Source organism: Thermobia domestica, chromosome 18 (assembly GCF_964235325.1).
Source record: "Thermobia domestica chromosome 18, izTheDome1.hap1.1, whole genome shotgun sequence".
In the NCBI taxonomy this organism is placed as follows: Eukaryota; Metazoa; Arthropoda; class Insecta; order Zygentoma; family Lepismatidae; genus Thermobia; species Thermobia domestica.
This window is the reverse complement of record NC_137471.1, coordinates 147,913,145-147,927,175: the sequence shown is the minus strand read 5'-3', so window position 1 is coordinate 147,927,175 and position 14,031 is coordinate 147,913,145. Positions and strand designations below refer to the sequence as shown.

General features: G+C 35.5%; 1 protein-coding gene across 1 annotated transcript; it reads left to right on the top strand.

Moving 5' to 3' along the window:
• Positions 1–616: 616 nt before the first annotated feature.
• Positions 617–13,784, top strand: LOC145675715 (uncharacterized). The gene is made up of 2 exons (XM_081746338.1): positions 617–1,154; positions 9,931–13,784. The coding sequence occupies exons 1-2, from the start codon at positions 790–792 to the stop codon at positions 11,042–11,044; spliced, it is 1,479 nt and encodes a 492-aa protein (XP_081602464.1). The 5' UTR covers positions 617–789; the 3' UTR covers positions 11,045–13,784.
• Positions 13,785–14,031: the final 247 nt, after the last annotated feature.

The window sequence follows — 14,031 nt, the reverse complement described above, 5'->3', positions numbered from 1 at the left end:
TTCTCTTACATGTGAATTAACGTAAGGAATTTCGAGAAATAGGTAGAATGAAAGGTCGTGTATGGCAATGTTACGTGCTAAAATATAAAGATAAGTAAGTATCTTGCAAATTTTGTGAACATAAATATGTATGCGCAAATGTTGATAAATTGGTGAGACATGTATCTTCTGGCATTTACCCAATCTAATTGGTTTATAGCATTTATAAATTTAATGTGTTTATAATATCAGTAGTAGTCAGGTTTAGCAAATCCATTTACATATAAATTTAAACTGTTTAGCGGTTTAAAAGTATTAGGACTTAACTATATATTTTTTCACACATATTTAATTGATAGAACATATTGTAAGTAAATATACATCTATGCGTACTCTCTAAATATAATAAAGTGTTAATAAAGTAACATAGTACCGTTCAAAATATACATTTTAAAGAATCCTCAGGGGAAACAGTAATCATATGCTGTGATATAAAAATTAATTCAAGTTTGAAATTATAATATAGTAATAGAATGCAATTTTCTTTCTGATTGTACATAAATTCCCATTTTGGGAATCTTCCCGGGAATATTCCCAGGGAATATTCCCGAAAAATATCTTCCCTGGAATTTACCCATCACTAGAGAGGAGTAGTGGTTGATGAAGAAGAATAAGAGGAAGAAGAAGAAGATTGGAAATATAAAGTTGCTCTTGTGAACGTAATTGTAATTAATTTCATTAACACTGGCAGTGTAAAATATAAGGGGAGTATAAGAACAGTGTTAAATTCTTATTATATTTCACTTCACAATGTCTGGTAAAGCGTCTGTTAAGTCGGAATTGATGTGCAAAGAAGAAATTGCTTATGCCTTACCTAATGATGATCCGCTCGAAGGGAGAGGGTGGACATACGAACTGATGAATGACAACAAAGAGTTAATATTATCTACAACGGAAGGAGATGTATCAGTGGACAAGGATAAAGCTATGTGCTCTTTGGATGTGAAACTAAACGTTGATAGGGTGAAACCAGAATTAGCACTAGAAGAAGATCCTGAATTTGAAAGTAATATAGAAACGCTAAGAAAAATTGTGGTTCAGGAGACTTGCGCGTCGTTTTTTATTGACTCCCAACAATTAACAACAAAAAGTTTAAATTCAGTTCGGCCAAAAAGGTAATGTTCAATTTTTCATTAACTAATTCGCTCAGATTGATAATACGGTTACATGGTTTTGGAAATTTTGTTGGTTAAAATCAATACTTCACGAGAAATATTTAGGTATGGGAGATATCATGAACGTAAGTTAGTAGCCTACAATTTGGAAATGACATGGCACACATAGACAAACTGTATACCAAATAAAAATAATAACAAGATTGATACGATCCATACAATTCTTATGTAGTTCATATCTTGATAAAATAATTATTTCCTTATTATTGGTTACACATTTCCCACTAATTGTTCACATATTTAAAATATGGGTGCTAGACGATATTGTTTTATTTATATAGAGACTTATGTAAAATACCAAATAATGAGAATGGTAATTATCCTACAATTTTACAAATATAAATCTGTAATGTATTATATTCGAACATACACTATGGACGTTTGTGATTTTATTTTGATTTAGCTCAAATGGGTCTAGCTTGATTTTTCCGGCTGGCTTCGAAAGGCATAAGTAAAATACAAGATAAAGAATATTTTAACCAACAATGGATGTTCATTATTTGTAGGGGTCCACACAACAGTCCATTTCGTAACTGCACTCATTTTTTCAAGGAATTCGACATTTTCCATTCCCAGGAATCTTTTTTAGGGTATGGACTTGCATTTTTCAATATGGGATCACTTTAGGAGCTTGGTGTACGTGCATTATATATGAATTATTGTAAAAACAACGCTAATCAGCATGTGCTAGATGGCCGGTAAAAATGAGATTGCTATGCAGATTAGGGCATTACGCAGAATGTGGGTAAAAAAAGATTCTGTATTTAGGATGACTTACACGTCTTACGTGTTGAATGTGTTCTTGTACGTTCCTAAGTATTTTATAGGTAACATGCTGAAATGCTTTCTTTGCTTGTATATTTGTGTTCCAAAGTAACACAATACATTAGGGACGTAACTTCTTAATCATATGGATCCCTTCATTCACAAACATTTTCATAGTTCCGTGTTATGATTTGCCACACTAAATTTTAATACTTCATTTCGCTTACAGTGGTTACTAGCTACCTTGACAAGGGGTTACTTTGCACATCGGGCATTACTTCGCCAAAATATGAAGAGAGTTTCACAGTCCTCCCTCGGTAAAACCATGAACTGTATACACGAAGTTTCAACTACCTACGATAGAACATGTAACTTTATTTTGGTGTTAATGTTGGGGTCAGCATCAGTTCTAATTACAGGAAGGCTTTGTTGTTGTAGTGGCGTGAAAAACAGTCACTCTAAGGACCGCCAAATTTTTAAAGAATTTCCGTCAACTTTAAGTAAGTTTCGTTATATTAATCATTGTAACTTGCATTGTACAACGTAACTAATAACCGTTTGAACATTTTAATACAAATTAATTAGTAAAACGTCGGTTATGCCTTACAGAGCGCCATTCTCTGCGTACTTATTTGACAACACAGGTTGTAAGTCATTCATTAAAAATACAGATTAATGAATTGGATCCTAAAACCAACGGTGCTGACAATCTCTTACATTTGAAGCTTGCAGGGTCCCTGACGATTCGAATGAATCGCTTCTACCCTAAGACCTTACATACCACCCTAGTTGCATGCCTTCGGTATTCAAGTCATTACAAATCAGAGTTAATTTCCGAACCCCAATTGGGCTGTCAACATTCAGGCCTTGAGGAGGCATTTTAAGAAAATAAATATAGTGAAGAGGACGACAAGAAATACACCCTGGGAGGAGATTTAATGCTACAGCCTCACATTTCAATTCATCAATTTTTTAATCATTAGTATTACTTCAGGCCCGCTCGTACCTACAAAATTGGTAGGTTCACAAATGTAACCTTTTAAAGAGCGCTAGCTGATACTTAAGTGTGGTTTACTAGCAATTGCACTTATCTTTATCGAGAATAAAGTCACATCCGAGAGCATTTGTCACAATAGTGAAACACAAGATAACAGTAATATTAACTTGTTCATTAAACATTATTGTTGTTCATCGCCTACTCGTACGTAGCAATCTTAATATGTTCTCATAACATAAATCTTAGTTTTACCATATACTGCGTAACTGACGTAGGCACTCCGTACTATCGATACATCATAGTATCCGGTGTTTGTCGTAGTAGAGGGTAACGTGGAATCGTAAACGGTCTTCCCTTTTTCTTTTTCTCGAGATCGGTTTATGATTCCCGGCACAAGAATACAAGAGTTATTTTCAAATATCAAAAAGAATAACATTTAATTTACTTTCTCTAAATGCAAATCAAAACTAATTCTTTTCTATAAATCCAAATCAAAACTAATTATTATATCAAAATATAAAATCCGAACATAAATTTTATTAATATTATACTTTTCTCTAATTATGCCAAACATTAAAAATTATAACAAAATTTTGAAATTTTAGTCAATTGCCGAATCTGCACATTAGCTGGGACCCAACCAGGCGTCGGACTGGTTTCATCACTTTAATTTTATAACGAAAGTAGAGATGTCCCTGGGGGATGAAATATATTTTAACCTTCAACTCTTCTTAACTTATAATATCGCTTTCTCTGAAGTCAATTAACTTGTGTTATCATTAGTCACATTGAATGCACATTGACTTTTCATAGTAGACTGCATGTATATATCGAACGACGAACAAATCAACGAGCAACTTTATCAAATTCAAGGTTATTGTCAATTACTTTCAATATTATACTAAATTGTGTTTAACTTACAGTATTTTGACGGCGACTTGATCTTACATTACAAATTTTCACATATTTTCTCATTATACAATCACAACATCAGATGAAAAACTTCACTATCTGAAGAGCACATTTGTTTAATTACCCAAAATTTTAACTTTATGATTAATTGTAGTTATTACTAGTACTTCTCTAATTATGTTCGTAATTATATCTAATTGCCTAACATGTCTCTAAATGCTTGATTGTATGGGGACAGTTAATGTTAATATAATCATAAAGGAGAATGATTAAAAACTCAAGCAAAATTTGATAATAAAATTTCATTATGAAGTATGGTTCCCAAAACTGGAAATACCTGAAAAAAAATGCAAAACTTAAACATCCTAATAAGAATTCGATACTGAAAGTCCGCATCCAAAACGGGATAGCCATACTTTTCAAAAGTGGTGCGGTATTATTACAATTTCAAAGTCGGAAATCGCGTTCTAAATCAATTACCTGTTTAAAATTTCCAATGCTGTCTTTCCTCTCCTTTCCACATTCATCTTTCATCTCCAAATGCTGTAAGGAAACAACAAAATATGACATCTAAGTAAACGTACCTGATTGTAAAGCGATATTGATGGTTTCTTGGACTGGTGCGTCAGTGGCGGTGGGCACACACTTTGATTATGAAAAGTAACCTTCGAAATTCGGGGAAATAAACAAATAAATAAACAATAATCCTTTTTTCATAATCTAAAAGTTAAAAAGTTCAAATTCGGTATTTCTGATTTCTCATCTCTTCCGGGGTTTAACCCGAGTTGGGGTGAAGTTTACGCTTTTTTTGTGCTAATATTTTATTTTTCCATCTGTGCCGGTTACGCTTGTAAGCTGTAATTTAGCACGGTTACGTGTACTTTTCCAGTTAGTTGGTTTAATTTGGGAACTTTTCTCCTCTTTGCAGCGTATTTACTAAACTTCCACGTAATGACACGCCTTCCTTTGCGACGTTTGGATTTACGCTGCATTGCGATACCTGCCATAAATTTCTTTTTAGGTTTGCGCTTACTATTAGTATATTTTGCCATGTAGTTTACTATACAATGTTCGCACGTGTTTTAACTTAAGCTTTTTAGTGCTCTTCGGAGTCGATGTATACTTCTTCCGCATGTTTGACTCGAAACAACCTCGCCTACAGCTCGACTTTAATTTGCATGTAGTTCGTCTTTGACCGAGGTTAGTGCGTTCCGAATTACGCTTACCAAGGCACTTTCCTTTTATTCTCAACTTATTTCCTTCTGCACGCCTAATGCGTGGTTGTGCGTGCTGAGAATACGCTGTACGTGGAGGTCGACGCACATTGTTTTCATCATGAGCAATCAACATGTCTACATTTTGTGTAGCACTACACTTAAACTTTCGCTTTTTACAATTTCGCAATAGTGAAGTACTAGCTTGAAAATTCAAACATTTCGGCAACTGAAAATTAATAAATGTTGCATCTGATGTACTGATATGATGACGTCTGCTCATTTTAATTCTACTGATTATGCTCCTCGAAATCGAGTTTACGTTAATAATGTATTACGAAAACTCAACTGGGTATCATTGACCATCTTATTTTTCTTCTTAACTTTGGTGTTACATTTCGGTTCTATAACAGAAATATACTTTCGACTGCGTGTGCTTTTTTGGAAGTGTTACGCTTGTTTACGGTAAACATTTCCGACCGATATATTATGTACGAGACATTCGCTACGTAAACGGAGTTCGCTTGGCGGGTCTATTGTGAATTTGAAGTCGTTTCTTTCTACAATACTCAAAGCTGATAAAGTCGGAATGGATTTGCAGCACTAAAATGCAACTTACGTTAGACATACACTGTTACAAAGACAAATTTGAATTTGTTAGTTCGCGCAAAACCATTTGCCTGCGAAACAAAACCGACAACACTGTAACTTCGTTATCACACAAAATCATCAATTGAACTCTCAAGACTTCCCTGGCTTTTTCGAGAGGGCGGATACGCGCAACCTGAACGCTACCGCTTATCATGTGTGAAACATCGGAATCCCTTGCCGGCAAAACAATTTCATTAGAAACGCGGTATTTTTACAGGTACGCGTAACGATTCTTCTTTTTTGCTATCTCTACACTGCATATTTCCTTTTCCTGACTGTAATCGACTTTCTGGTTTATTTGGCACATATCTTTCACAACTTGGGCTGGCACGAATTCAAGACGGTTTCTCTTCCGCCTTGCACTCTTTTATTTTGTTGGTTTGCCTACACTCAATCTGTGCCGTTCGCATGTATTCATAGAACACAGTGAGACCTTTCTTTCATTCCGCTACACTTTTTTTAAACTCATCAGTTACTGAATCAACATGATTGGCCGCGTTAACTAATTCAGAGAGTACTTCAGTTAAGGAGTTATTGGCTACTTTGATATTAATACGTAAGCTGTCTGCTTTGGCATTCAATTTGCTCTTTCTTACGCTTCATAATCGTTTCTGTTACAGGCTTTTGAAGATCACCTACTGATTCATGTATTTTTTGTCCTAGGCATCCAATATTCATTACCATTTTTGAGCAATGGTTTCTAATTTTTTCTCTAATTCTTCTGTCAACATTGCTTGAAATTGTTCTAAAACACTAGCCTCCATATTGATATGAGATACGAGCAACTAATTCAAAGTACAAAAATATAAATGTCTGAGTTTAATACGAAAATAAGAAACATGCACTTAAAACATGAAACACTAAGAATTTTGATATTACGACCATTAACAAGCAATCCTTGTTTTTCCAACTCAGGTTTCATTTTGCGAAGTGCTTCAATATAAAATTAACACAGATATAAACTAGTACCATATATAAAATATTTTCTATAACTATTCTATCAGGCTTTGATTCCATTTTGTACTAATACGCAATAACACATTCAGCAAGGCCATGTGATAATATTTGAAAAACAGTATCACGTGACAGTTTCTACACAATAACTGTGTCTTAATCAGACTTCCACTCTTTCTTGTTGCTGGGAGTTGGTCGTCACTTATATATACTGGCCGGAGATCAATTTTAATGAGGTTCCGCCCCTTCTTTAAAAAATAACACATGTCTGGTTTTCACTTTCACTTTTTAGCTGCACACGTGTCCAATTAAAGGTTTACTTTTTTCCGCTGGATGCGTCCTGTCCTCTAATTATCCTTATTATCCTTGTTATTTTGTTTCTCTTTCTTTCTTTTTCCTTTTTATTCCTTTTTCTTTAAGCAGAATCTTCTCTCACTCCTTATTTATCGAGAATCTTGCATTCCAGCTCATCACTTTGCGTCCTGCTTTCATAATCTCTCTGGCTTCCTTCCATTTTGTCACCAAAGTCCTGTTCTCTACTTCTATGACCTCTGCTCCTTCCCACTCTGTCCTGTGGTTTGTTTCTTTCTGATGCTTGTATATCGCATTGTTGTCCATTTTCAGTCTTACAACTTCCTGGTGCTGCTTAATCCTTTTTTTGCATTTTTTTTGTTTCTCCTATGAAAATTTTTTACACTCCTCGCATCCTACTCTATATATTACTCCCCTTTGATCTTTGTTCGCTATTGCTTTTCTCTTTTTTCTTCTGACTACTTCAATTATTCTGCTTCCTCTTTTCCTGTACGTCCTAATTCCTGCTTTCCGAAACATTATCTATATGTTCTCTGTTTGTTTGCACAGTTATTGTGTTGAAACTGTCACGTGATACTGTTTTATTTTTACATATTATCACATAGCCTTGCTCAGTGTGTTATTGTGTATTAGTATTAAAACATTTACTCTTATTCATAAATGCACATGAAGGTGCATAGTGTAAAACATGTATGTATGTGTGTATACTCAATCTGCTGTTTGCTATCCACTCACCTGTACAAAGAATTAAAAATCAACAAGAAAAATTTTTATGAGCTACATGAATCTCTCTGTTGCTCTCAAGGTCAAAACATATTTACTTAACTTACATGAAAAATCTACATTACTCAGTTCTTGTTTTTATCTATCACTTTGCTTTATTTTTAATTAATTGTGTTCGCCGAGGATCTGATAGAAATTGACTGTCGACGCTAGGCTAATCAGATCCAAACTCAACACGTTATCTGTATAACTAATGGTATTGTAAAAGCAGTTGTATTAAGATTACTATAATTTAATCCGGAAAACGGTCGCAATGTGGTTGAAATCGTGTTTTTTTTTGGTAGTTGTTAGATTCTTGTAAATATAATCGTAACCTTCACGTTGATTTTCGTCTTTTTCCCAAGATTTGTCACTTGTTTATTGCATTTATCTCAGCTTTGCTACGGCAGTGTGACGTAATATTGAGGTCTCAAATATTCCGTAACAATAATAATAATAATAATAATAGTATAGGTAACAAATTCCGTATGAGGACACAATGTATTAAAGCCTGTAAAAAAACCCGTAGCGTAAGTTATAAGTTACAAAATAGTCGGGATTGGAGAGAAGTGTCAGGACCAACAGCACATACCCTCTAGATACGTTCCTACAACTAGCTACATGTTATAACGGAAAGTTTCCCTACAACTAGCTAAATGTTATAAAGGAAAGTTAAATGTTATAACGGAAAGTTTCGAGGTAATTTTGGTTTAGAAAGTAGGGATTCTGAACTCACAAGAGCCGTAATTACAGTTGTTTTTAAGTAATGTATGTGAGGTAGTGATTAAGTGAGGTTATGCTGGCTAAGCTACGGAAGATGTCGAAGGGGTTTCGGGAAAGGGGTTCCGTACCATCATGAGACACCTCTACAGCTACTCAAATTTAAACGAAAGATTTCCGCTAATATTTCGTGTAGAATATATTCTACTGTACGTTTTCAGGAAAAAAACTGTAAAAAAAAGAACTGAATATAATTGAAAACTAAAGCTTCTGATAAACTAACTAGTGAAGTTTGCAGATTTAATTAAAAAAGCTTTGCTACAAAAATATATACACAGAGCATATTTCAGTGAGCTCTGAAATCTTATCAAAATGATGTATAAGATTCAGTCTACACAGCAATTGTTGCTTATAGAGTGGCATACACTATTTCTAGAATCGAGATAAGATGAGCAATGTTTACGATAGCTTTGGTCTCGTCTCGATTCTCATCTCCAAAGCATGACTATAATGTGAGTTAACCTTGTCCCGTCTCGAATTAAAATGTTTCATCCCGATTTTGCTTGGTTTGTTTTAGAATCGAGATGAGAAATTCGTCTTTTCATGGGCAACATTACACAAAACCGAAATATTTGTTTTGCCTAATAAAACGTTTCTGCTTGTAATGGTACGACCTGAGCGATAATAAGTTTTTAATTTTTAAATATTCTTCGAGATAATTGTTATTATTATAAGTATTACTCCTGAAAATTTGATAGTTCAAGTGCTGAAACAAACAAGTATTCAAATATTTGAATGTAATGAAGCGTTTTCTATCGCCGATCTATTTCCATCAAAATTCCTAAAGTTAAAAAAAAAAATGCTTGACGTGTATTTGATCGTAGAACCTCGAGATTACTGGTCAAGCCCCTAGACCACTGAACCACGATCACAACGCTGTAAATGATTCGTCTTTAGCCTTGTTACTCAAAGTTTCGCTGCCTCAGCTTGGAAAGTTGTATGTAATTTTTTAATTGGTTTCAAAACGTCTTTCGTGTTCCTCTTATGATGATATAAGTGAATTATCTTCGGTACAGTTTCTATTAATACGTTGAGTTGTTCTTAAACATTTGGATCGCAAGTTGGTTTTTTCTCCACACGAATCTATAGATAAGACAGATTTAATTTTCATACTGTGCATTTGTGCCAAGACAACCGACAATACCTGGTCATACGCTTTTGTCCGCCACGATATAAATGATAATTTAATTTGATATAGTGAAACAAACTACAGCAACTTATTTTGAGACAATGGTGATATGGTACTCCATTTCATATTTCTACAATATTTAATGTAATAAAACATGTAATATAGCGAATGATTACATGTTTTCTTGCTACTTAATCATTATCTCCATTTACATTTCATTGTTTGTTGAATTTGTTACAGGCGCAATAACATCTTTGCTTTCCACGGAGAAGGGAATACGTTTACTACATTAAATAAATCCATTTCTCATTCCTATGATGAATCTAATACTTCGACGCAGTTTGGCAAAGGATTTCATCGATCACGTTTAACACAAAATATGGTGAAACAGGAAAGTGAAAAGCGTCATACGTCCGAAACTAGTGATAAACGCTCTAGTAAAAGTTCAACTATGTCAAGTGGTGAGTTAGGGCATTCAGGTGAAAAATGTCACATTTGTGGAGTATGTGAAAAGGAATTTAGAGTATGTTCAAGTTTGGCTAGACACATGATAATCCACACAGGAGAAAAACCTCACACGTGCCAAGAGTGTGGTAAGGCATTTAATCGAAGTTCAAATTTGGCTACACACATGTTAATCCACACAGGAGAAAAACCTCACACGTGCCAAGAGTGTGGTAAGGCATTTACTCATCGTTCGCATTTAGCTACACACATGTTAATCCACAAAGGAGAAAAACCTCACACGTGCCAAGAGTGTGGTAAGGCATTTACTCATCGTTCAAATTTGACTAAACACATGTTAATCCACACAGGAGAAAAACCTCACACGTGCCAAGAGTGTGGTAAGGCATTTAATCATCGTTCGATATTGGCTAGACACATTTTAATGCACACAGGAGAAAAACCTTACAAGTGCCAAGAGTGTGGTAAGGCATTTTATCAACGTCCAAAATTGGCTACACACATGTTAATCCACACAGGAGAAAAACCTCACACGTGCCAAGAGTGCGGTAAGGCATATACTGAACGTTCAAATTTGGCTAAACACATGTTAATCCACATAGGGGAAAAATCTCACACGTGCCAAGAGTGTGGTAAGGCATTTTATCAACGTTCAAATTTGGCTACACACATGTTAATCCACACTGGAGAAAAATCTCACACGTGCCAAGAGTGTGGTAAGGCATTTAATAGACGTTCAAATGTGGCTAGACACATGTTAGTCCACAAAGGAGAAAAACCTCACACGTGCCAAGAGTGCGGTAAGGCATATACTGAACGTTCAACTTTGGCCAAACACATGTTAATCCACATAGGGGAAAAATCTCACACGTGCCAAGAGTGTGGTTAGGCATTTTATCACCGTTCAAATTTGGCTACACACATGTTAATCCACACTGGAGAAAAATATCACACGTGCCAAGAGTGTGGTAAGGCATTTTCTCATCGTTCAAATTTGGCTACACACATGTTAATCCACACTGGAGAAAATCCTCACTCGTGCCAAGAGTGTGGTGAGGCATTTATTCATCGTTCACTTTTGGCTAGACACATGTTAATCCACACAGGAGAAGGAACTCACATGTGCCAAGAGTGTGGTAAGGCATTTAATAGACGTTCAGATGTAGCCAGACACATGTTAGTCCACACAGGAGAAAAACCTCACACGTGCCAAGAGTGTGGAAGGGCATTTACTAGACGTTCACATTTGGCTACACACATGTTAATCCACACAGGAGAAAAACCTTACTTGTGCCATGAGTGTGGTAAGGCATTCAATCATCGTTCGACTTTGGCTACACACATGTTAATGCACACAGCAGAAAAAACTCACACGTGCCAAGAGTGTGGTCAGACATTTCATCGACGTTCAAAATTGTCTACACATATGTTAATCCACACAGGAAAAAAACCTCATACCTGCTAAGACTGTGGTAAGGCATTTAGTAGACGTTCGACTTTTGCTACACACATGTTAGTCCGCACAGGAGGAAAATCACACACGTGCCAGGAGTGTGGTACGGCATTCACTCGTCGCTCATATTTGGTTGTCGAGGTCCAGTTAGACTGCACACATGTTAATCCGCAGAGGAACAAAATATCACACATGCTAGGTGTGTGACGGCGAATTTAAATATCGTTTAAGTTTGGTTACACACATGTTAGTCCATACAGAAAAAAGAGGTCACGTATGCTAAGAGTGTGGTTAGAAGTTTAATCGAAGTTCAACTCTGGCTACATATGTTAATATGCATTAATATGCCCTGAGTGTGGTATGTCATTTGGTAAACGTTGAAGTTTGGTTAGAGAAATGTTAACCCGCACAGGAGTAAAACGTCACACATGTCAAGAGTGTGGTAGGGAATTTAATCTACGTTCGAAATTGGCTACACACATGTGAATCCAAACAGTAGCAAAATCTCGCCTTGCAAAAATCCTGGAATATAATTTATTCAACGTTCATACGTGTTCAGCCACACAAGATCAAAACCTCACACGTAAGAGGTATGGAGGACGATATAGTCTACGCTCAAACGTTGAAACGCAGTTGAACAGAAGTCAGTCACCAAAGAGATGCAAAAATCTTAGCAAGGCGTTTACTCAAGGTTCACATATTGCAAAGTAAATGATAATCCACAAAGGACAAAAATCTCACACGTGCGGAGAGTTTATATGAGATGTCGCATTTTGTTGGAAAAATAGAGATGATATAATCTACGCTGTTATTTTTACGCGTGCTATGAAAATTGTACTATCCCAAATTGATGCTTGAGTAGAACAGTCGACAAAGGGATGTCATTTGTGTCTGACGTTATCCCATGTTTATTGTAGATCGATATCTAAGCTCAAGTTATAGTCACCAAAATGAGCAACTTTGTCACCTTCTGACAACATCTGGAAATGTTAGTGGCATATTTCAAGTAACCTTAGAGCACTGTTCCTATATGGTCTGCAGAAACACCCTGCGAAGACTGTTTTTGGACAGACTTACCTCTGCTCAAATAGTTTCACACTCACGTACGAGATCATTCTGTGCTCTGCTGCCCCATTATTTTAATACTACAAACAATCCGCCTTTATGGTCTTGCGGTCTTATTTTTATGTAGAGAATTGATTGAGAAACGACATTCCACTGTTCCTTATTGATATTTTCAGACATGTTTCGCTCACCACTAAACAACCATATTTACGGTACAGTCTGTAAAATTGTTTGTAACTCTTTGTACATTTTTATAGTATAGTTTAAAGGTGGTTTTCTGTTCACTGCACTTTTGAGCACCATTCTACTGTACATCACCACATTAAACGCAGAATATAAAAAAATTTGATTTGGCACACTTCTCTAGTGTGGGATCACGTTGTCCAAGTCACTCTCACTCTTTTCTTGCCATCTGAGTTGAACATTGTAAATTATTTTAATTGAGTGTTCTCTACCAATAAATGATACTACTTGGTTCACAATGGAAATGACAAAGCATAGAGATAGCACACATATTTTTCCCGAAGCAGTAGCTCGAACTTTGGTTTGGTGCCGTCTTTTTGTATTTTATGCATAGACGATCCTAAGTACATACAAAGATTTGTTACTGCCAAACTTAACATATAGATTTACAGTGTGGATAACTTCATTATTCAAAATCTATAAAAAAACTGTTGACCTTCTAACCAAAAGTTTTCCACATACCTTTCATTGTCCGGTTACGTAGTCCCACTCTGGAGCTATACCAATGCATAACTTGTCCATATTACACTAATATATCGAAAAAGTAAATATCACCTATATCAACAAACGCTTCCAAACTCAGCTCCCTTATTCATGCAATATATACTACCTCACTTTAGACCCCAACCAAATCGCTATCAGCATACTCCTTGTCCCTAATGTTTACGCTCTGCCAGTACACTTTACCCTCGTGAGATACATTGTTCTTAACCTTATAGTGGTAAGGTGAAAACAAATTTTTATGAATGGTAACATTTTGCCTCCTGGACCCAGGAACATTTTTGTCTGATAAGATGTGAACTAGGATTTAAATTTGTATTATATTTATAATATCAAATACAAACACCAGACATTGGATACGCTTTAAGCGAAAGTGTACATTTTTATTGAGGCAATACCTTTCTTGATAAAATTAAGTTCGATAATTATGTGACTATTTTATTGCTTAAATACCGGTACTGAAAAGAAAATATTTATTAACTAGAAAGAAATAAACCAGGATTTCTCCTAATAGCGGTATATTCACGTTTCAATTCTGCAGCAGTCTCCACACATCATTTTTGCGTGACTTAGCCAAATCCACTTACAGCACTTTTGGCAAAATATCTGACCTT